Source organism: Myripristis murdjan, chromosome 10 (assembly GCF_902150065.1).
Source record: "Myripristis murdjan chromosome 10, fMyrMur1.1, whole genome shotgun sequence".
Lineage (NCBI taxonomy): Eukaryota > Metazoa > Chordata > Actinopteri > Holocentriformes > Holocentridae > Myripristis > Myripristis murdjan.
In genome coordinates, this window is record NC_043989.1 from 9903826 (window position 1) to 9927666 (window position 23841).

General features: G+C 42.9%; 1 protein-coding gene across 4 annotated transcripts in view; it reads left to right on the top strand.

The window, feature by feature from the left end:
* The first annotated feature begins 246 nt into the window (after nt 1-246).
* ctbp1 (C-terminal binding protein 1) overlaps nt 247-23841 on the top strand; it is a 37936-nt gene continuing 14341 nt past the window's right edge. Inside the window, exons 1-3 of one of the 4 annotated variants that reach the window (XM_030062224.1) lie at nt 9367-9493; nt 9579-9636; nt 20774-20928. In XM_030062224.1, the coding sequence (XP_029918084.1) occupies nt 9443-9493; nt 9579-9636; nt 20774-20928 (264 nt within the window). In that variant the 5' untranslated portion in view covers nt 9367-9442. Of the gene's footprint in view, nt 281-1322; nt 1369-9366; nt 9637-20773; nt 20929-23841 lie in introns of those variants that run through there. The other 3 variants (XM_030062223.1, XM_030062222.1, XM_030062221.1) reach the window with 3 other exon arrangements.

The window sequence follows — 23841 nt, forward strand, 5'->3', positions numbered from 1 at the left end:
AAACTGATCCTCGTCTCACGGTAAGATGCAGCAGGTTGTTTTACAACTACTTCATGAGCAATTTAAAGTCACTAAACTGCTCCTTTTTCAACTTGTTAACTTCAGTGTTGTGCTCTATCCCCCCAAAAAAATGTAATCCAAATGCAAGCAGAATACAAAGGTCCTAAAACATTCATGAAATGATGTCAAACAGCATAATGAATAATCAGTTAACTTTTAAATCATTTTTTCTCCTCTATCCCTCAGGTTTGGTGTCTTTGATCATCTGGGTCCAGCAGAGGTTAGTTACTTGAGTGAGCTGATTGAATTTAGATTTATTATCTATTAACAAGCCTAGTTTCCTTTTCTTTTAAATGAGCTGGCTGCATAACCACTTAAGGCAAACCGTGGCAGCCTCACTGTCAATCTGACTGAAACTATCAGTGTCATGCAGGATGGATGACAGGAGATAAGTGCATGCTAAAATTTCTGACAGGGCAGAGATGCACACAAACATGTCCCAGATACAGAGCAACAGAGAGCATGCAGTAGGTAATAAACCACATAATGCCTATTTGCATTTTCAAAAAAAAAAAAAAAAAAAAAGATACCTTGTGGGAAGGAACAAGTGACACGAGGAAGAGGAAGGGCTGATCTGCAACGACATGGTGACAGTCACTGTGCAAATTGTTTGAAATAAAAAGTGCAAAAAATGTTCATTCCATACCCTCAAGATGTTAAAAATTTAATAGATGAGGGGATGTGAGCTTAGAGGTTGTGCACATGAGTGAGTGTACTCTTCAAATCAAGGGAACTCAAATTATTTTATACAAAGGATTCATACATTTTTACACCTATATAACAGAGGAACAAACTTCGTGCAAACAGGGAAGTGGCTGCACACCCGTAGCTCTGCTGCAGAAAATATTGTTTACCCTGGCATGTGATCAGCAAGTTATTTGTTATTATAAAATCTAGAAACAACAGGTGTGTGGCCACTTTTTTCCCTGCTTTCCCACACTTCACAGCCAGGTCTCAACCTTCACAAACAGACCCCCTTCCCCTCTAAACCCACACACACCAACAAAACACACACACCCCAACACATACACCACCCCTCCTTCCTCTCCATATCATGTCCACATTTCTTTTCCTGTGTGAGTAGGAGAGCCCTCCCCCAGCCCTGGTGAATATATTGCCATTGGCCACTATCCAGAGGCAGGCTATGCTGATTGGCTGAGTACAAACTGTAATCGCTTACAATTGGCCTGTTCTCTGCTGCATGCCCACCCCCCCCTCCCATCCCCACTCCTCCCCGCTCCTCCCCTCCTCCCCTCAGCCGTGGAACATAGTGGAGCAGGAGACACACAGAGAGGAAGGTGATGCAAGGTTTGTGATGTATTTTTGGCCCCATATTGAGTGCTTCCTGTGTGTGATTTGTGTGTATGTCTAAGAGGAAGGTGTCTGCGTGCGTGTGTGTGCTTTGTGTGTGTGTGTGTGTGTGTGTTTGTGCGCGTGCATGTGTGACTGTGCAGTAGTAACAGCTGCACTTAGAGCTTGGCTCCGCAGTGTGTAGAGGTTTTGAAGAGATAACTCTGTGCCAAGCTGAATCAGGTGGAAGTGACTGTGTGTGTATGCATGTGTGTGTGTCTGTGTGCGTGTGTGAGTGAGTGAGTGTACTTGTGCCTGCTTGTGTGTGCACTTACATATGTGTTTGTGTGTATCCAAGTGTGAAAATATTTGAACGTGTGTGTTTACATTTATGTGTCAGGTGTAACTTTGCATTGATGAATTCTTTAGTGATTGATACTTGGGACAGTTCAGTATTTACGCACTAATAAATCAATGCTGGGAAAAGTCTGGGTCTGGACCAAAAGTTGGGTCCTGAAATGATTAAAAAAGGCCCTCAAATTGTTCAGGAGAAATTGGCGGCCTCGCAGCTTTACTTTTTTATTTAATTGTGTATGAATTCGCTGGCTTTGTCAGAAAGTCAAGGCCTTGCCAAGTCTTTACCGTAAAAAAAAAAACAGGAGTAACTCAGTCAAGGTTGCTTACAGCACAGCAGCAAAATCAGGAGTAAAATGCTCTTAAAAGATTGGACGATGGGTTTACTCACAGAGGAGACACAAAAAATAGAGTAGGTACTGTGCAGGTACTTTATTTAATCATTCCTCGTCCAGGAAAAGTTTGCACATGCTCTTTCTCAGCCTCTCGTACATTCACACATGGAGCTGCCAAGTGCGACCGCCTTTCTACTGTTGGTCAATGAGCAAATTCATCAAGGCAGGTGACGATTGAAATCGTTCCTTGGTGGAAAAATCCACCCTCAGATATTGTTACACCGCTGTATGCGACCAGTGTGAAATACAGGTAGTCTAAGCAGAGGCCTCATCTGCCTCTGCTTCAATTAGTGTTGACTTAGATGAGATGCTTTCCCAGAATGCCTTTTTTGACAATGAGAGAGCGTGTCTGCATTTCATCTGTGGGATTTATGTGTAGGTGGAGGAAGAGAGAGAGCTAGAGAGGCTTTCCAGTCAAGAAAAAGTGAGTCACGCCTCTTACTCAAAACACAACATGTCTCGAGGCTGCGCTGCATTCTGGTCTGTGGAGGCTCCTGGCAGTGGAGGGAATTGCTATCTCTGCTTCCGCTTGGGCGGATTTCTTATTGAACATTGATGAAATGTGGTGGATCTAGAAAAAATGTATCGCTTTTTTGATGCTGAGTGAGTGAAACCAAAACCCGGTGCTTGTTGCTGATGTTTTACATAGCTGAATTTTATTTCTTGTGCTATTAAACTCCGTTGCAGCTGCACTGAAATGATCTTGATGTGATGTCAGGCTGCATGAATGGCCAAATAATCAAAAAAACAACCCAAACACACCTCCACACAACAAACTGGACCCTGAAATGCAAGATACTTCATAACCAGCTTTTATATACATACGTATGTGTTGTGTGAGAGATAGATAGATAGATATGTACATGTAAATCTATATCTATAGTTATATAGATAGAGATAGAGATATGTACATACTGTATATAGCTAAATCTATATAGATATATAGATAGATATAGATGTAGATATATATTTTTGAACCATTTTAAAGGGATAGTTCACTCATTTTGAACAGTTTGATATTATTTCAGCCCCTAGCTGTTATGTAGGACAGTATTGATGCTATGTTCCTCCCATTGTTACTGAGTGCTGAATACTGGCTGGAAATGCTAATCATGAGCCTCCTGCCATTGAGGTGGAATTCCCCCCAGCTAACATTCATAAAAATAACCACCTTAATCCACTCTGACTGTTTAATAAACAGAGTTTGAGTTTGACAATGCTTAGCAGAATTTTTACAGCCCCAAATGGTGTAAAAAAAATCTTGGCCATTTTAAAACAAAAATTAAAAGTAAGACCATTGTGCAGTCTAAGCTCTGTGTGGTGTTCCTGGCAGGTTCCTGAAGGGAACACGAAGCAGGTGTGATAGAGGGGAGCAGAGGAAAAGCAGATGCTGTCCACATCATTAGTTGCCAGCTAACTTTTAGTACTTGAAAAAGTTGTTATTTTTATCTTCCAACATGCGTACATGTGTTCAGTGAAGAAAACAAACGACAGCAAACTTTAGCAGTCCTCTTCTTGCTGCTGCTCCTCTGACGTGGAGTGATACAGGAAGTGCAGAAGTTGCTGGATTTTTTTCAACCGTCCTGTGATGAGGCAGATTAACTAACCCAGAGATTAGAACGATATTCTTAATGTCTCGCTCCCTTTTACATGAGTGATTCCTCTTTTCTCTTTCTTTCCCCTGGCATGTCTTCTCTCCTCCTCGAACTGTGCTCCCTCTCCCCCCCGGCCTTATCCTCTGTTCTCCTCCTCCTGTTCACATACTCCCATCCTGGTTTTCCTGTACATCTGCTCCTCCTTTTTTCAGTTCTTTTCTTCGTATTCTACTTCTCCTCTCCGCTCTTCCTCCGCTCTTGCCACTTCTCTTTTCCCAAACTGCTCCTCCCTGTTTTTTCCTTACTATTCCTGTCCATCTCCTCCTCCTCCTCCTTCTCCTCCTCCGATAGTCCTCCTCTCTGCATGGTTTAGACTCTTCATGCCTCCGGTATCAGTCTGTCTCCTCCTATAGTCAATTACATTGCTTATTTCTCCCGTATCTGCTCTCTCCTCTGTAGTAGCCTCCACATTGTTCTGCAGCTCACTGTCACTATCCATAAATCCAATTTGCTGCACATGTGTGTATTTGAGGATGTCTGTATCCGTATGTGTGTGTGCATGTGTGTGTGTGTGCTTAGTTGCAGCTTTGCTTTTTTTTGCTCATGCATTTGTACCTGTATCGTGTCCGTGCTTTTGTCTTGCATGCATCTGTTTGTATGCATGTGCATCCGACTCCGTCTGCGCGCACAAGCTTGTATCCTTGTGTGTGAGCTTGTGTGCGCTGCTGTATAGTTGTGTGCATCTGTGTGTGTGTGTGTGTGTGTGTGTGTGTGTGTGTGTCAGCGGTAGCTCTCACTGGCTGTCAGTCTTGATAAGGCCAGCGGTTGGGAGGCGTTAGCCGGGGCTGCTCCTCGCCTGGCCTCCGCTTGGTGGATCTGCTGAGAAGGAGCTGAACCATTAGACACGCTGCAGTGACTACAGAGAGACAGAAAGAGAGATGGAGGAGGAGAGAGACAGAATGGGGAGAGAGAGAGAGAGAGATGTAGGGATGAGGGGGTTGATACAGTATGTAGGGTGAGAGCTGGAGATGGAAAGAGAGGGAGATAAAGATGTGGGAGTGACAAGGAAAAAGATATAAGGGGGAATCTACAGATGGAAGGGGAGAAGAGAGAGAAAAAAGAGGTAGGGAGGGAAAAGCAGACCGAGAGGAGGTAACAGATGTGGAAGAAAGGTTGGATAGAGGAAAGGGGAGGAAGAGAGAGAACATGAGGAGGGGGAGAGAGGTTGGAGTGGAAGGAGAGGAGGGAAAGGGAGGAAAGGCGGAGGAGGGGGAGAGAGGGAAAAAACAGGACGGGAGGCAGAGGAGGAGAAAAGAGAGGAAAGCAAAGGGGGGAGGAGAGATAGCAAGATGAAGGGAGCGAGAAAAAGAGAGAGAGAGAGAAAGTGTTCGTCTCCACCCTCACACATAATATGTGTGAATATCACGGCTCAGTATGTCCACATGCAAAACTGGGAATGTGCATTTAAATAAACACATTATAAGGCAGCACAATCTCTCCATCTCTGCTTCTTCTTCTTCTCTCTTTCTCTCTCTCTCCTCCCCTCCTTGTGCTCTATCTCTCCTCCCTGCTTCCCTCCTCATCTCTCCCCATGAGCCACATCACATGTTCTGCAGATCATCAAATCTTCTTGCCTTCTATGGAGCATTTGTTCTTGTCATGTCTTTCTCTCTTCATCTCAACCCTCTCCCCTTCCCTCCCCTTCCCTGTCTGTTTCTCCTCTCCTCAATCTCTCCTCCTCCATCTCCCTATTCTCTCCCTCCTGCTCCTGCAAATCCAGATAACGTCTCTCCCTGTGTTGTCTTCTCCTCTCTCCATCCTTGTTCAGAAGCATGAAAATATGTTGCGTGTGTTTCATGCCTCCCCTGGGGAACATTTGTGTCTTGCATGTAAGCGGTGGCTGGAGTGAAGTTGGCGTCGGCGCTGTCAGCATAATAAATGTATGTATGTATGGCTTCTCCATTGGATTTTCAGCTTAAATTATGTGGGAGCTGCACAGCCGGACCTGCCCTTCTGCCCTGTTTTACCCCCTTGTTGTGGAAAAGATAAGTGGCGCACTCTCCCAACTGTGTTGCTGTCCTGCCACGGTGGTGTCGTCACGGTAGATATGAAATTATTATGTCATAGTGGTGTCTGTGTATAGACACATTCTGGTGGAAACAATAACTCAACAACAGGTATTATACTTCATACATTATACCACATTCACCCATCTGATTAGACTGTGGAGCAAAAAGGGATAGTTCACCCAAAATACCACCAAAATGGATTAATTAAATGAATAATACCTCAAGTGCAGTCTCATTGTTTCAGTGTCACTGATTTTGGAAAGAGTTTTTCACGTTTAAATTTTTGATGGTTTGAGATCCACAAACGAATACCCATCCGGCTTTGCTCCCAGCACTGACATGCACTTTGACAACTTTTGACAACTTTGACAAGGTAACTTACAATTTTGTACATGGCAAATAACTCCATAACTAAAATCAGGTTATTCTCCACGTACAGGCAGTTATCTGATTTCTCAAGTGCCGTGTAAATTAGAAAGCAGGTTTCCATAATCAGGGTATAGGGATTAAGAGAAATCCAGTTAAGCTTTTAAATTAAAATCAGCAGTAATAGTCTGAAGACCATCGGGGTTTGGGTGGAAACACGATTATTAGCAAGTGTCTGAATACAGGGTTTTGAGTACTCAGAGTAAGGTAACACATGCAAACGCGTTAACCAATTTCTCGCCACAACCTGGTTACGTACAATAATCTGGTTTCTTGTGTGCATGCAAACGTAGTAATTGTGCTGGAAGACAGGACGGATTGCAGCAAACTTGAAATCTTGCCAAATTGCACATAACTATCCGGATGGATTGATTGCACTAGGGCAAGTGGGGAAATACGTTCTATATTTTCTTTTTTATTATTAATATTTTTCAATTTAATTTGGGTGAATTGTTCCTTTAATGAGGGAAAACTGATTTCCTGAAACTCTGCAGTGCCTTCAGATACCGAGCTCGCATTAACACCACCCATGTGTTTCATGTTGACACAGTAATATATGATATGCAAATGAATGTGCTAATTACCTTAATTAATGACCTGATTAGCATAATTAGTTGTGTTTCATATATCCTGGTGATTAGGGTGGGACATTAGGCAGCTCAGATGCCTCTTGGTTTTAAAGGTGATTATTCAGGTGCACACCCAGAGACTCAGTTGTGGCTTAGACACCCATTTTTGGAACTACATGTACCGCTGCTGGCTTTGGATTAAATCCCACCAGAACCTTCTCTCCTGTTTATTTCCTTCTCTGTCTCCCTCTTGGCTTTCATACTGTCTAAATAAAGAAAAAAGAAAAAAAAAACAAAAAACACGAGGGGTTGTTGACTGTGCCGATTTTCCTGTGGTGAAAAAGGTTCTTTTTGAAGCTATTTTTGATGTATTAGCCAAACAGCCACTTCAGTTTATGAAGTGGAGAATGACAAGAATTATGAGAGAGAAAGGTGGCAGCACACAGTGTAACAGAGGTTATGAGCCTGATGCACGCTCACAGTGTTGCCTCTTTACCTGCCCTTTGCTTTTTTTTTTTTACGTTTGAACAAGTTGCTCTGCTGGCAGTCTGTGACATTTACCTATAGCGAGGATGTCACTTAACCATCCCTCATGCCTCTAAAGTAGAGTAAGCACTGACATAAGGCTGGGTGTTGGTGGTAAAGACCGCTTGCTATACCCTTGTGGTTATCAGGTGGTTAAGTCAGATCGTGGATGTGAGGTTGCTGAAAGGTCGTGTGAGCGATTGTACGGCATGTATATTAGACCGTCGAGTTAGACAGTGTTTTAATCATGGTGGATCTAACTAAAAGCACCCGTGTCCACACCCATTTCAACTACTTTAATGATATTTAATTAAAGTTTTAGCCATAAAACCTCTGATTCAATTACATGATCGCACAAATGGATTCGTTAGACTATTACCTCTGTGTGTATATTGCATGTGTGTGTATAAATACAGCCACTGTAAAGAACACACCACATAGAGTTGCTACTTTTTTTTGAAAAATAGTTTTATTTCTTGTTAGTTTACTAATTTTTTTTTCTTTTTCAGATAATAATACTATCAAAAATACTATCACAATTACATAGCATTTTTTGTTCACTTGCTCATTTAATGGATTCTGGGGCAAAATAACATTATCAAGTACACACTACATTATAAGCAGGGTTTAGTCATTTGTAACAAGCTATTTTTTGAAAGTAACCTTGCAGTTACACAAATACCTGTAAAGGATTTTGGATGTTTGTGTGCTTCATCTGCATTACACTGTAACTGCTTTGAAAACACATACATCACTGTAAGGTCACACGTCATTATAAAATAAGATTAATTCTGGCAGGCGTTTCAAACACAGATTTAAAAATACACCAAACTGCGATCAGAACTGAGTTTTATCAGGATACTTCAATAGCAGTTCAGTCCATCTTTGGTGTGTTTATAATTATTTTTGAATGCGACTAATTCCAAAATGCAATATTGCACAATGCCAAACCAGACAGAGGAAGAGTCGCTCAAGTACGTGTAGCCTTTTCACATTCTGGTCAAGGAGTGCAGATGAAAATTAGTCAACCTCGGCTTGCTCTGACACATTTACAATTGAAATGCTGATTGATGTGCACTGTCCTTGACAAATGAACAACAACACAAAATGAAATAAAATAAAATAAACATATGCTTCTAAGTATTTCTATCAAAATGTAATACAAATACAGTCAGCGGCTCTAGGCCCCTTAGGAATAGTGCTGCATTTTGGCAATCCTTTATTTAAATATAATACATTATTTATTAACTGTATTGTTGCGCTTTTGTAAGTTTTTATACGTATGTGTGAATTCACTGATTGGAGGCCAACATATTTTGATACCAAGAAATGAATTTGCACATTTACAAACAACATGTGATTAAATATTAACTGGACTGGAACAACATTCGGGAATTAGGTTTTGCACAACAACTCTGGCATAATTTATTCTTATTTATTAAAACAGAAACTCCAAATGAATTATTTTTTTTCTCTAAAGATTTGTTTGCTTATTACCATTAAGTTTCATGAGCTTCACACTTGTGTGTCCTAAATGAGAAAAAAAAAAAAACTTCCCCCCCCTGCTCGCTACGGCTTTGTAATTTGCATAACTCGTCTTTCTCTTTCTTTCTTTTTTTTTTCAGTCCTCTTTCAGGAAACAAAAGATGAATTTTGGCCAGCTTTAGCTCCTCCCCATTCCTGCTCTCTCTCTCTCTCTCTCTCTCTCTCTCTCTCTTCTTTTCTTGCAGCCACCCCTATCTCTCACTCACACACACACACACTCACACACACACACTCTCTCTCTCTCACACACACACACACACACACACACACACAGTCTCTCTTTCTTTTCTTTTTTTTTTCCCTCCCTTGCTGTCCCGCTCCCATAAATGCAGCGGTGCTTGCATTCTGTGTGTGCATGTTTGTGACACAGAGCGAAAAGAGAAAGAGTGAGAGAAAGAGAGAGAGAGAGAGAGAGAGACATTTGCTGTAACAGAAAGTGAGCGAGGGAGGGAGAGAGGTAGCTAAAGACGGGTGGGAGGGAGAGAAGATAGATAGAGAACTAGCAAGCTAGCAGGCGAGTGAGTGAGCGAGCAGAAGGGGACGGAAGGGAGGGGAGAGAGAGAGAGAGAGAGAGAGAGAGAGAAAGAGAGCGAGAGAGAAAAGAGGGGGAGCACATGTGTATGCTTGTCACTAAGGGGCTGGGAGAAGGACTGAGGGAAGCGAGGTAGCTGGCCACAGCCGCCATATGCTGACTGGATTCCTGTTCATGTCTGCCTTGAGAAGACTGTAGGTTTCTGTTCTGTGCTGGCCGGCTGGGGAACACACACCATGGGAAGCTCACATCTCCTCAACAAAGGCATGCCTTTAGGTAAACAACCAGCGCTCTGCTTTTATGTGGGAACTGTGTGTGTTCGGTGTATGTAAGTATGTGTGTGTGTGTGTGTGTGTGTGTGTGTGTGCAGATATTTGTGAGCTCAGTGTACATTATTCTCCCTTCCTTTCCTTTCCTTTCCCCTCCCCCTTCTCTCTCACTCTCTCTCCCCCCCCCCCTCTCTCTCTCTCTCACTTCTCGTCTCCTCCTCCCTCTCTTCTTCCCCTCTTCTCTTTCCTCTCTCTCTCTTTCTCTGTCTCTCTCTCTCTCTCTCTCTCTCTCTCCCTCCACCATTATCTTTTTCATCTGTGCATTTCGCTCACCCTTTCGTCACATAAGAATGGCTAGCCTTTTCTCCAGTTCTGTGTGTGCGCGCGTGCATTTGTGTGTGTGTGTGTGTGTGTGTGTGTGTGTGTATGTGTGTGTGTGAACAAATCTGTGCTATTGAAGGCTGCTTGAACACCTCCATTTGTAGAGACAGAAATAGATCTCTCTCTCTCTCTCTCTCTCTCTCTCTCTCTCTCTCTCCCTCTATCTATCCGGCTCGCTCTCTCTCCTTCGAGGGCTAGCAAGGACATGACACATATTTCCCTTTCATTGTGCTTCTTTACTGAGAACAAGCAGGCACACACACACACACACACACACACATGCGCACGTACACACACACACACACACACAGAGGAATTCAACAGACACTTATTTGTGCGCGCACAAGCACCATTGCACTCAGATGACAGATCTATGATACAGACAGGAAAAGACTATTCTAGAAAATGGGAACAAGGTAAAGCTATTGAGGAAATGGGGGTGGGGGCGGCGGGGTCAGTTTAGATACTTGATAGGATACTGATTTATGTTTTGTTTGGGATATTAAAAGAAAAATCCCACCCTAAAGCAGAAGTAGCGCCGTCGAGGCACTCAGTCACCGCCGAACACTTGAGCCTAGTTTTACTGGAGCAGTTTCTCCCAAAGCTAGAAAGCAGCTGACTGTAGATTGTAATCTGTGATGTCATCAACAGGCTGCAGGCTGTGTCTCTTGATGACATCAAAGATTAGAGTCTCAGCTCTGATCTTCTTTTCTGTTTTTTTATTTATTTATTTATTTTTTCTTGCTTCAGGAGAGACTTCTCCATGTTCACAAACTACGCCACGGAGTGCCAAGGTCATAGGAATACCGGATGCAAGTTTTGTTTTCGGGTAGATTTTCTCCTTTAAGGCAGGCAGACTCGTACAAATCACCCCGGCAGTCGATACGGTGTCACCGATCTGCTCTTTAGATCTATTCTGGCTCGCAGTGCAGAGCCCGCTGAACGTTTAACGACTGTTTGGAAATCGTTTGGACGTCCCCGCTGATTGAAGGATGTTGCTGACTCCTGTCTTGGAAGGCAGGGGTCCTTTGATCTGTGAGCGTTGAGTCATGTCTGATCTGATTATCAAGGCCCGGCAAAGTGACAGAGGCGCACGTCAGGACCCCCCCTCGCCCCCACCCTGCAGAGATCAGATTGGCTAGATGAAAGACCTAAACATAATCTTATTGGCTGTTTCAAACACATTTGGGTAATTTGATTGGTGTATTTGAGCTTATAGGCCGATCAGATTTGCTGATTAAAAGGTGTTTGTGTAATGAATAGCATGAGGCCCGTGTCACTGTGGAAGCTGTGCAACACAGCCGCGCATCACACACTGCATAGGCTGCACCTGAATTGGTTTGACAACTTTTTTTAACTGGATTAATTATTTAACACTAATTAATCATAAGTTGCAATCCTTATTTAAGCATATTAGCCAGATATAGTTGATTTAGCCAGAACACAATAGTCATATCAACAAATGAGGAGTTAATTCTCAAAATGCAACAAATCCTTCGAGGGGGGAAAAATATAAGAATCTGAAAAATTATCAGTTAGTACAGCTACCTGTAAATATAGTTTCCTTAAAGAGTTGTATTTAATCAAGAATTGGCATTACACCACCCTTCAAAAGGCACTTTATGTTTTTTTTATTTTTGCACCATCAAAGATTTTTTTTTTCAAATGATCGACACCACATTGTTGAACCAAGTTTTAAAAATGACTAGGCTGCACATGAACCAGATTATAGCTTTGGCCTTTTAATTTAACTAGATCCCAGCGTTGTTTAATCAGAGCTCTGAAAACTACAGATGTGGTGGATTATTTGGGTGTGTTGCTGAGAGGTTGTGTGTCTATACTGCAATCAGCCAGTAACTGCTGTGCAGTTATTATCTTAATCGCTGAATATACACTAAATATTAATGTAGGTGTATTTTACACTCTCAACTAGACTTTATCCATATTCTATCAGGCAAAAACAGTCATACACTGATGAATAATTTATAACCGGGGTCAAGTAAATGTGCTTTAGACTATTTAGTTTTGCCCAGTTGTCACCTTGGTTTATTTTCTAACTGTAAGTAGGAAGATTAAATTAATGAAAATGAAACCTCTTATCAGAATATTCATTACTGTCCATTCTCTTGTCCTCTAATGTAGCGGTTCTCAGCCTGGGGTCTGGGGACCCCCAGAGGTCCTTGGGGGAGGTTCCAGGGTTCCCCAGAAAAATGGGGAATATTTTTTATTTCGCTATTATTTCATTGACTGGAAGTTAGCTTAATGAGAGAATGTATAAGAATGACTATTTAGTTCTTAGTTGGGGGTCCTTGACTCCAAAAAAGGTTGAACACCACTGCACTAATGAGTAAGTAATTTAAAATAAATTGTTATTATTTTCCTGGGGAAGCCATAGAAACCCCCTAGAGACCCCTGTGGGTCCCTAGACCCCAGTTTGGGAACCACTAATCTATAGTACAGTAATTGAATTATAGCCCTAATAGTACATTAATAGGAAACATTTACTTTATAGTATCTGACTGACCCCAATCCAATTGAAACTTCAAAGTAATTGTGACTTCTGTTGTGCATATTAACAGTTAATCCAGTGTAACAGCCTGACTGCTATACAGTAATCCAGTTGCAGCCTGCGGTTAAATGTAGTCTGTGAAATCTTCTGTGGACCATGTTTTGTTTAGGTTCCTGGTTCACCACCTTTTTGGCTGGTTAGCCCTTTAGACGTCCTACTTCCAATCCTCAGTCTCAGGTAATCATTTGCAGAGAGGTGAACAGTTTAAGCAACAAAATATTTTCCCTTTTTGGGGTTGTTTCCTTTGAGTAATTATCAGAGGCCTAGCAGCTGAAAACTATTCAATATTAGAAACAAATTGAGACAAATCAGAAAAACTTGACATGTTGATGAATTACTTTAGCAGAAATATATGCCTTTTCTTGTGCCATACATTACCACATGAGCCCTCTGGCTTCTACAATGGCTGCCACTAATTTAATGATTTATCAGCTCCTTCAGTCCAAACAAAAGAGGAAGTTTAATTACTACAGGAAACTGAAAAGAGGTTGGTAAGAATCAGATGTTGTGACTCAGCTGCGCTTTGGCCGCAGCGCACGCTGTTAGGACTAGCCAACTGGATTTGACAGTCAGCCTCCCAGACCAGACTTCTGCCAACCTGTCAGCTCACCGCTCGTACGCTCCACGCCTCTTTTACTACTGGTGGAGCAAAAAGCAGACAAACCTGAAGTCTCACTGCCACACATCCTGTAAATGAATGAGTGTGTGCTTCCCAATGTATGTGTGTGTGTATATGTGAGAGACCGCAAGAGAGCCTGCATGCAGATTTCTGTTTATGCTTGTTTGTGTGTGTGTATGTGTGTGTGTGTGTGTGTTTATTTATGTCCATGTGCAAGTGCATGTGTGTATCTATTTGCGCATGTATCATAACTGCATATGTGTCAGGTGAATCTGAATATTGGTATGTGCTGAGAGAACACACCTGCATTTCTGTGCATACGGGTGTCTATATCAAAAATATGTGCCTGGTATGTGTGTGTGTGTGTGTGTGTGTGTGTGTGTATCATGAGGGAGGGAGCACTGGAGGAGAGGGGTGTGTCTGTTTTCTCCTCTTTCTTCCATGGGAACTGAACCGTGGGCAGAGAGAGAGAGATAGAGAGAGAGATTGAGTGTGTGTGTGTGTGTGTGTGTGTGAGAGAGAGAGAGAGAGAGAGAGAGGGAGAGAGAGAGGGAGAAATAACAGCAGGAAGAAAGAAAAACACTGCAGACTGTGGCGCTTTCTAACTGGGTGTTCGAACGTATGTAAAGATATTTAAGATATAAAACATAGCTGTACCCATTACCAAATAATTTGTGGAGAGAGGAGGGACAATTAGCAGCAAAGAGAAAGAGGGAGATAGTGAAAGCCTGGGGGGAAAAAGATTGAAATGAGAGATGGAGATCTGGAAATGAGAAAAGCGGGAGATAGAGGGAGATCGGTGCTGAGAGAGGACACAATATAGAGACGACAAGGATGAAGGTGTAGGAGGAACACGGAGAAAAAGGCCGGGTATATAGGCTTTTTGCCACGCCATGTTGCTGCATGCAGCGATAGCCAGGGACATCATAAATCAGCCACGCTGTGGCTTGCTGGTTGGTTGCTACAGTAGTGAGCTGCTGACTGATCACAGGTGCCGACAGCAACACTCCTCTTCTCCACGGTCCTCTCCTCTGTTTTCCTTTCCTTTCTTTTTTCTTTTCTTTTCCTCTCCCATCCTCAGTGGTTCCACGGTGATGAAAATATAATCACATTGTATCTGGAACGTGGGTTTGTTATCTGCCTGCTTCAACTCGGTTTCACTTCTGTCAAGGAAGAGACTGAATGGAGATTTAATTCAAGAAGTGAAATTTCTTCTAAGCCCAAATGCCAAAAAACATTAGGGCATCTGCAGAAATAACTGAGAATGAGTTTTTGTCATAGTAAACACGTTGTGGTATGAATGGGTGAAATTGAAAGCAAACACCACTGGTCTGGAAGTCCTGCTTGAAAAGCAAAACGCAGACAGATGTGCCATTGTTCATTGACTGTGTGATGCGGATGTGCATGAAAAACATGACTCTTAAAGTAGATATGTCATCTTCCACATGTCATATGTTAATAATGATGATAATAACACATTGACAAGACATGCAATATTATGCACATATGTTTTGTTACAATAAAACACACACGTCTCACCAAACTAGACACACAGATGCGTTGGAAATCACACATCCTTTTGTGAGAGAGCAGGAGCTTGGTGATTTATTATCTGCAATTATGCTGTTGCGGTTCTTCAGTCTAGTTTGAAACAAGGAACTTACGACCTATTTTTGGCAGATCTCTCAGTATCGCAGCTGGCAGACTTCCCAGTGACCCGTGCATCTAAAACACATGAAAATCTCTGATCTTTGACATTGTCTGTGGTGACTGACAGTGCAAAAACATTGTCTCGTTCCTCGGAGAGATAAAAATCCAGCTGCTCTTGTGAGCTGGTCAATGACAGCTGGGTGCAGGCAGGCTGCGAGGCTTTCCCAGTGGCTTGCAAGTGAGCCAGCAGTCGTTGGCGGTTGCTTTTTCCATCTGTAAACGTCAGTCATATGGCTTCAGCGTCATTTTAGTTTGATTACAAATTTTCCAAGGAACCCAATTTTCATATCAGGATGTAATTTAATCATTTACCCCACCCTTTGGTTTGGAGAGGCTTGTCTTAAGTTATGATATACATGCAGAATCATGTTACTGTGCAGATGAGCAATGTTTTTGGGTAGCAGTCATCACCAACAGTACTTTTTTCTTGTTTTTTTGACTTTGCCCCAGTCGCCAACTGCTCTTCCTGTTGTCGGGAGAATCACACAGCCCTCCCCACTGCATCGCCTCCAAATGTTTATCATGTATCTTGGCCTTGGGAGGCTGAATCGAAGGGGCAGTTGCAGAGAAACCCTGGATGGACAGCAAGAGCAGAACTGGGGCTCTGGCCCCGTCGGCTGTCAGGAGGTCTGTTTGCACTGTGAAAGCTCCCAGCAGTCACCTAACCCTGAGGCTAGGAAAGGGGGAGCAGAGAGGGAGGAGGATGAGTATTGAATATAATGAGAGAGAAAGAGAGAGAGAGAGAAAGAGAAATGGGTGAGGTGGGCAAGCAGAGTGAAGGCAAGTGCGGATAAGTCTCGAATGCAATGAGAGATTTAATGAGCATTTAATATAATGAGAGAGAGGAAACTGACGCAATTAAAGACAGTTGAGAGAGACAGAGAGGTAATGACTGGTTGAATCTGCGCTTTTTAGGACTAGACAAAGAAAGAGACGGATTAATATTTACAGTATAGCCCTGTGCGTGTGCGGGTGTGTGTGACGGAGAGAGGGAGTGGATAAGTATTTTATTATATAGCACGGCTCAGCAGCCAGTGGTGCTGCTGGTCCTCCCAAGGTCATGCTTGGTGTTGGAATGAGAGCTATTTCCTCCCTCTCTGTGACTGAGTGTGCCGTAGAAATGTCTGGAATCTCTGTGACTCTCCAAAAACTGCTCATTCACGCCGCTATACCGTTGATTATTAGGCCCTTTTTTCATACACAGAGGTTTTTTTTGTGCAGTTGCACGCTATATATCTACTATTACACACACACCAATTCACACACAACATCTCTGTAACTCCCTTTGTTCTCAACCCTTTGTGCACAATGGCTGATTGATATTGTACTTTTGGAAGATGAGTGTGTAAGCCAAATAAGGATGCAGCAAGTTACAGTGAGTTGCCACGAGGAGTGTTTGTATTTGCGTTTTTCTGCCAGTCAAGCATGAACTATAAGAGCACTTTCTGCCGTTGCTCAATCCTGATTTCTCCGCTATGCACCATTGATTTGTATTGATGTTTAAGTGCAAAAGCCTCCAGGCAGATCCTGTTACAGAAAGCTAATGTTTTACCAGGCCGCATAAGGCTCGGTGAGCGGGCTTTGAGTTTCACCTTACTGGCACAGGACTGCCTGTTCTGTTAGTCCGTTTCATCAGATCAAGTTTCCTGCTATAATCTGACCATACTGATAAGAGGAAGATACTGATTGAATTATAGACTGAAATAAGTTGCAGGCTTGGTTGGCTTCTGTGCAGCAAAACAGTCTCTGGGTTATGCTTAGATGCCTATTAGGCTCTTTTGTGTCGAATGAAAGCACAGTTTATCATCCTTTAAAATTTCATTAACACATTGACAGCAGGCAGGAAGACCGGAGAGGGAAGAGTGACAAGTAGTGACAGAAGCAACAATGCCACCACTGATGGAGAAAATGTGCGATTAAAAAAGGAAGCTGTAACGTTTGAGCCTAATTTGCCCTGAGAACATGAACAAATCTTTCTGCAAAATTCACAATCAATGCTTTATGCCAAGTATAGCATCCAAGCATGAGTAGTTCTCAGCGTTGCAACCTGCATTAGCCCAAAATGGTGCCAAAACAGTGACATTAACACTGAAAACATTTAGATAACACTGCATCCAGGGTGATAATTGCTTACAATCGCTTACAATGAGCAAACAGGTAGCTGTTCAGTTTTGTTACTGATGCGAACTGTGACAGGACACATAACCGCTGATAAACACACACTTGCCAATGTGGGCTGCATAAAACTTGTGACTTTCTAGTTCCAGGGAACTCCTTCCACCCAAAACCACACTCAAAACTAGAATTATGCCAACCGCTGCTGCTAAATATTATCTATACCACAGTAAGGCATTGCATGAACCAGATTTAAATTCATACAATCCCCATGTATTAAGAATTTCCCCATAATTTGCTCTCCCAACTACCAGGAAAAACAACTTAGATTCTGTGTAAAGAGAAGTACCACCATGAATGAAAAGGCTGTGCCAGGTGTATCTATTTAGATAAATACAGCAATTTATGTGAGAAAGCAAGAGTAAGTAGACCATCCATCTACATTTGTCCAGGGACAAATGTAGTTTTGCTCTTTGTGCATGCTCTTTTTCGGTGCCACCTTGTTTTCACATTCATTAAGTTACACTCCCTGACTTCTGGGAGCAGCCCAGTACAACCACAGTGCTCTGCCGCCGAGCACTGAGCAGCTTCACCAGAGCAGGCCGGCGGCAAAAACAACCGCATTTACTGTGCCTGTCTTATTTAGTTAATCGTGTTCTTATTTTGTCTGATAACTGGCCAAACCTTGATATCATGTCATGATATTTTTAGCGCTCACACCATGGGCTTGGAACGCAGAGCATTTTCAGGTAACTAAAACATCAGCGGTAAATGTCAAGCTTTGGTGTCACTCCCGTGGAATCAAAGAAGAAGGGCTGTCTACACCTACGATGTTGCAGTGATGCTGAACAGACACACAGGAGAGAAATCCATTGTAGAAGCAACAGAGATGCCAATTTCTCTGCAGACCTCAGCCTCAATAGACCAGAACGTAGCCTGACTAACACCAGACTTTCAAGACCATCTCTCTCGTGTCTGGAAAGGCTCTTTTGATCTTGTGAGTTTCTTACACTGACTATGAAGGCACTGTGCTGGTTGGATATCACCAATCTATAGCTAATAATTCACAATCATAGTGGAAGGTCTAGCAGAATGAGGGGAAATGTGCAGTGGGAGGCTGTGCAAACATGACACCCAGTCAAAATCAGCACTGATTTTGAGGGAATCCTGCCATGTGAATGGAGTCTGTCCAGACTAGCGGTGACCCATACCGTCAGAATCAGCTGGGTTAACCATAAAGCGCCGTAGACACAAGAAATGTTATATTTTGAGAAAAGGGCGTGACGCTGGCTTTATATTGGTTGGAAAAATTCTCGCCATCTCCCTGTTACCATGCTGTTGCTCCAACCACCGCTATTGCTTTCTGCTTGCAACAAGTTCACGCCTGTGCTCTGTCAGTTGTCGAAAGTCATTCTGAGAAATGCAGGAAATCACTAACTGCAGTAGACATAGATAAGTGAATTACCACACTTCATCCACAAATTAATTCCTGGAATGCATTAATGAGATATAACAGTGTAAGAGTGTCCGAGGGGGGAATTTTCCTTGAAGTGCTTCATGGAAGGGCAGCTGCTTGGTGGTAGCGGGTGAGGGAAGACAGAGTATTACTCACTTTCACTGGCCAGATTTTCCCTAACTAATTTGAGGAAGCTCTTGGCCACAAGCCTGATTCTCTAATATTTAAGCTAATGCCACCCTATCTACTCAGAGGTGCTTGACATTCAGAAAGTTGGAGAGACCCTCAAACACTGAAGTAGAATGATGTTAGCTCACATAACTGAGAAGGAGTTTGAAACCGGGGAAATGCCAAATATGCACTCATCTGAAGGTCGGTTTCATGAAAAAGTTTTCAGAGCTCAAGGAATTCTTTCAGTGAAATGTCAGAAATGGCTGATGATTTATGATGCCAGCCCTCACAGATGGAAAATAGTCAGAAATGAGAGATAGGTACAGTAAGCATCAGCAGAGCAGGCAGATATTTCATCTACCAGAGGGCTGTCAGAACTTTTTTATGTCAAGGACTCCCAATTAGATACACATTGTCTAGTGTTTCCTCTGACTCTGGCCGTCTTTCAGCGGCGCTGGCCTCAGTCAGTCAGCCGGCCTGTCAGTGATCTGAATGATTAACCCCTCTGTTAGAGAGAGAGGGAAAGAAAAAGAGATCCTGCCAGAATGAGGGGCACATGGGAACCCCTGTATAACCACAAAGGATTTTTGTAGAAGGTCCAATTTTGGTTCAGGAAATTTCACAAAGTTAAAGAGTAGTGTGAAAAAAAAAATCCCCCACCATTCTTGTTAAACCTGAACAAATGGCCCGCTAGTGGGTCCGTCTGGCACATCTGCCATGTTAAATGCCACTTATCCTCTGGTAAGGCCTCGCACTCTGAGGGTAATGGTGTAATCTGAAGGGGTGATTTGATAAACCTGCCTGAGGGAAGACAGAGATGTGGGTGCTTGCCCTTTATCATTTATTGACTGTCACATAATGTCTGTGGCTCATTTCTGAGACACCTATCTCATGGTTATCTATTGCATCTGCCTTGCTGTTTACCTGCTTACCTACTCATGCCTACACACCTACCTTCATTTTTCTATCAGTTGACTTTATTGTTTTTCATCTGAGGCGCATTGGTCTTTATGGGGCACATTTACTGAACTGTGACACATTTTCCGCTCTTTTCTAAACAAAAGCAGCTCTATTTTTTCACCCATTCAACACTTTAAAGGTCTCCCAGTCAAAGACTCCCACGCATCACCTACGGTGGCCTCCAGGGGACCACATGTGCATTCACAAGACACGTCAGTGAATTCGTAAACGGGGATAAATGAAACAAGGTTGTTCCTAATTATTGGGGCTGTTTTTTCCCTTGTTGTTTTAAAGTTCAAAGGCATTTTGTGAACTTTATAGGGTGCGAGCCCCCATTAATGTGTCACCCAGCCTCCACATCTCTCCGTCTGTCAGCCTAGCCACTCCCCAGCCATTTTTCCACCTAGCGAGCCACGTCTCTACCTGTCTGCCCGCTTGCTGCTGGCCTCGGGGAGTCAATCAAAAGGACGGGCGAAACAAAAACAACCAGCCACGTAAGATGACCTCTCAAAATAGGAATTATCACAGCAGATAAACAGCTGCTCCAGGAAATTACCCCTCACCTCCCCCCACGGTCACAGTTGTCATAGCAACTGCATCAGTCCAGTGACGAAGCAGAAAAATTATGGGATGCAGCCCAGCAGGAACCTCATATCTTGGATTCTGCATTAGTCGCCTTGTTTGACAACTGCAATCAGCTCCCATCTGTTAAAAGTCTTTATTGGCCCTGAAATTTAATATGCAGCACACAAGGTGTAATGGAATACAGCAGGAAAACACTAATTTGACTTAATTGATGATTTTTTTTTTAAGTTGATTTATTTTTCTACATCCAAGGCTTCCTAGAAGAGAGACAGAATAGAGGATTCCTGTTTCTCTGTGGGAGATTAATGCAATTACATTATGTGGATCTTTTCATCTCAGTAATATGGAGTCGTCATGCTGATTTCTTGTAATGCCGCGCTGCCTCTGACTGTGCTGTTGTTATTTTCTGTGCCTCTCGCTCTCGCTTTCCCAGCTTTTCATCTTGTTCTTTCTCTCTTTCTCCCCTTTTTTTGTTGATCTCCCATCTCTCTCACAGTGCCTTGCGTACACATAAAGTTTCTCACTCACTCTGACTGTTTTTTTTGTGTGTGTGTGTCTGTGTGTGTGTGTCTGTGTAGGCATCAGGCCGCCCATCATGAACGGGCCCATGCACCCGCGCCCCTTGGTGGCGTTGCTGGACGGGCGCGACTGCACCGTGGAGATGCCCATCCTGAAAGACGTGGCCACTGTGGCCTTCTGTGACGCTCAGTCAACGCAGGAGATCCACGAGAAGGTAACACACTCAACGGCATCACTCACACACACGTTGTAGCATCACATCCTGACCTGGGAATTACAAGATTTCATCTCGGATTTTTGTCAAAAACAATGTTTATATAACAGAGCTCTATAATGTGCTGTAAATCTCAGGGTTGAACCTTACCCTAGTGGGGGTTAAAGTAATAATCCACAACATTTTTACATTAATAAATGTGCTTTTGCAGCTCTCTATCACTGATTGATAAAATACAACAATGATTCAACCTATACCAGGGGTCACCAACTCAGTCCTCAAGGGCCCCCTGTCCTGCAGGTTTCGGTTTCAGCTCTGCTCTTGCACACCTGACCCAGTTAAGGCCAATGCATCTTCCTGCACGCCCTGTTCAGGTAGATCTGCTTCAACCAATCAGCATGAAGCCCTTAAGTTGATCAGGTGTGAGAGAGCAGAGCTGAAACCAAAACCTGCAGGACAGGGGGCCCTTGAGGACTGGGTTGGTGACCCCTGACCTATACCCTTTAATAATACAATGAAGGCTTGTACATTTGCTGTCTCTTAGGTCTTTCCTGGGAAAAATCGTCTGTTGCACACAAAGTGATGAATTGTATGTTTCTGACAGCAGCCACAGCAGTGTGTTTGGAATAAATAAATGAAAAAAATAGATCGTTATCATGAGCAGTGATGGCCACCATGGCTGAACAGACAAAAAAAAAGAGCCTTACACCTAAACTCAAACCTCATCAACAGATACTAGACACATCGATTGAACGCAAACAGGATGAGAGAAGAAAAAAAAACACACACAAACATCATATTGCAATCATTTTGACATGCTGTGATTATAATATAATTCTCAATGATAACTTTTGCATCATAATTTTCATTTTCAGTGGAAGAAGACACCATTAAAATAAGCCTGATATGATTTTGCTGGGGTCTGCACTGAGCAAACAGGCTTTATTATGTCTGGAGAATTCAGTTTGCAGGCCACGGCATCTCCGCCTCTGCCATCACCACAACACTTCCTTTTTAATGGTGTTTTGTCACACATTTGACCTTTATCGAAAACCTGCAGCTCCTGTCGTTTGGATTTTATAATAACATTGTGGTTCTTTTTTTTTTTTTTTTCCAGCACTACTAGTACATAAAACACAAAAAAAAGTTAGCGCCAAAGGTGTCACCCAATTAAAACAATGAGGATCTCATGACGTTTGCATATGAAATGTGAAAACCTTCATATTTGACACTTCCTGAAGAAAAAAATGAAAATGAGTGGCACAGATAAAGGGACTAATGGAGATGGAAAGGGGGAAAAGGAAAAGGGAGAAATGAGGAAAAATAAACAAGGGGAGGGGAGAGCAAATTTAAAATTGGGGTCAGGCTATGATCCTTGCTATGCGCACCCCACAGCCACCATGGGTTGTAAATGGGTTTGTATGTCTGGCATGGTTATGTCTCATTCTGGGTGTCTGCCAGGCACACTCTCTCAGTGAGCGCGCTCAGTAGGCCACAGCGTGGGAGAAACAGATGGCTCTCTCTCTCTCTCTCCCCCTCTCTCTCTGTCTATCTCTTGCTCTCTCTCTATCTCTCCCTGTCTCTCTATTGAGCAGCCACCTCATTGTCTAATTAAAAGGGCTTTTTTTTATTGTAATTGAATCGCATGACATTTCCATATTCACATGCACACATGCACACCAAAAGGAGGGTTGGCAAAGTAGAAGAAGATTACACGAAGAACTGAAAACCAATTAAAAGGTGAGGACAGATGCAGAACCTGTTGTTCCACACACACACACACACACACACACACACACACCAATATCCCCGCTTTTTCGTGATAATCAAGTTATCCGCTTTTGAGTTGCCACATTTCGTCTCCAGTAAACCCAAATAAGCTCGAATCCTGAACACGAGCCCCGGAGAATCCCGTGAGGATGAGCTACCTGCTGGAAACTGCCGATACCAGCCGAGGTAGTTAGACGCATAGACACTTTATTTTGTTTGCTGTTTATTCCTGTGATCCTACAGAAGCCCGGTTTCCATGGAAATACGCAGAATATGCTGTCACATCCACATAGGCGGAGATCGTCACAATCAGGATATGAAGATGAAAGAGACAGGGAACCCGGAGAAAGACGTTAACCGTGATATGAGCTGTTATCCTTTGTGTGCCGCGCGCATAGAGAGACACGCTCGGGGAGACTGGGACTATTTTGAAACACTCGCTCAAAGTGATTTTCATGCCATGAGATGTTCCCATTGAAACGCCAAGGTGCAGACACTTGTACGTGCACGCACACACACACACACACAAGCCTCTTGACTTCACCTTTTCACTCTATTTGTGTGCAAGCTGAGTCGGCGTGCGAATTGAAGCACTCCACTCTATGGCGAGAGCAAGGAGACAAGTACACAATATTTCCTTCCTAGGTGTGTATGCAGAGGTGTATAGACGGTGATACAGCACATCATTAACTGCAGCAGCATAACAGGGTTATTGCTGTTGTGTGTTAGCATGATATCTCCATATATTATGAATTAATTTACATAAGCGAGGAAGAAGTAATTAGCTTTTCATTCTGATTGGTCACATGGGGGACGGCTGTACACTCTTACTATATGTAATAATATGTTTTTGCACATTTATACGCTCACATAAACACTTTCATACACACATTCCTGACCACAAATATTCATATTACACTCACGCTACAGATATGGTGTTGCACATTTAGGCTCTTTTCCTCTTTTTCTTTTACCGTTGGACATGTTGTTCTGTTCTTAAAATGGGTAAATAAAACACCATTGCATTTTTTATATCTATCAGCAGGCATTAGGAGAGGCAAGCCTTCCATTGCTGACCCATTTAAACAGTCATGTCTAAAACCTGGTGCAGTGTTAGAGAGGCAGCCCCAGTGCCGTGCTGAC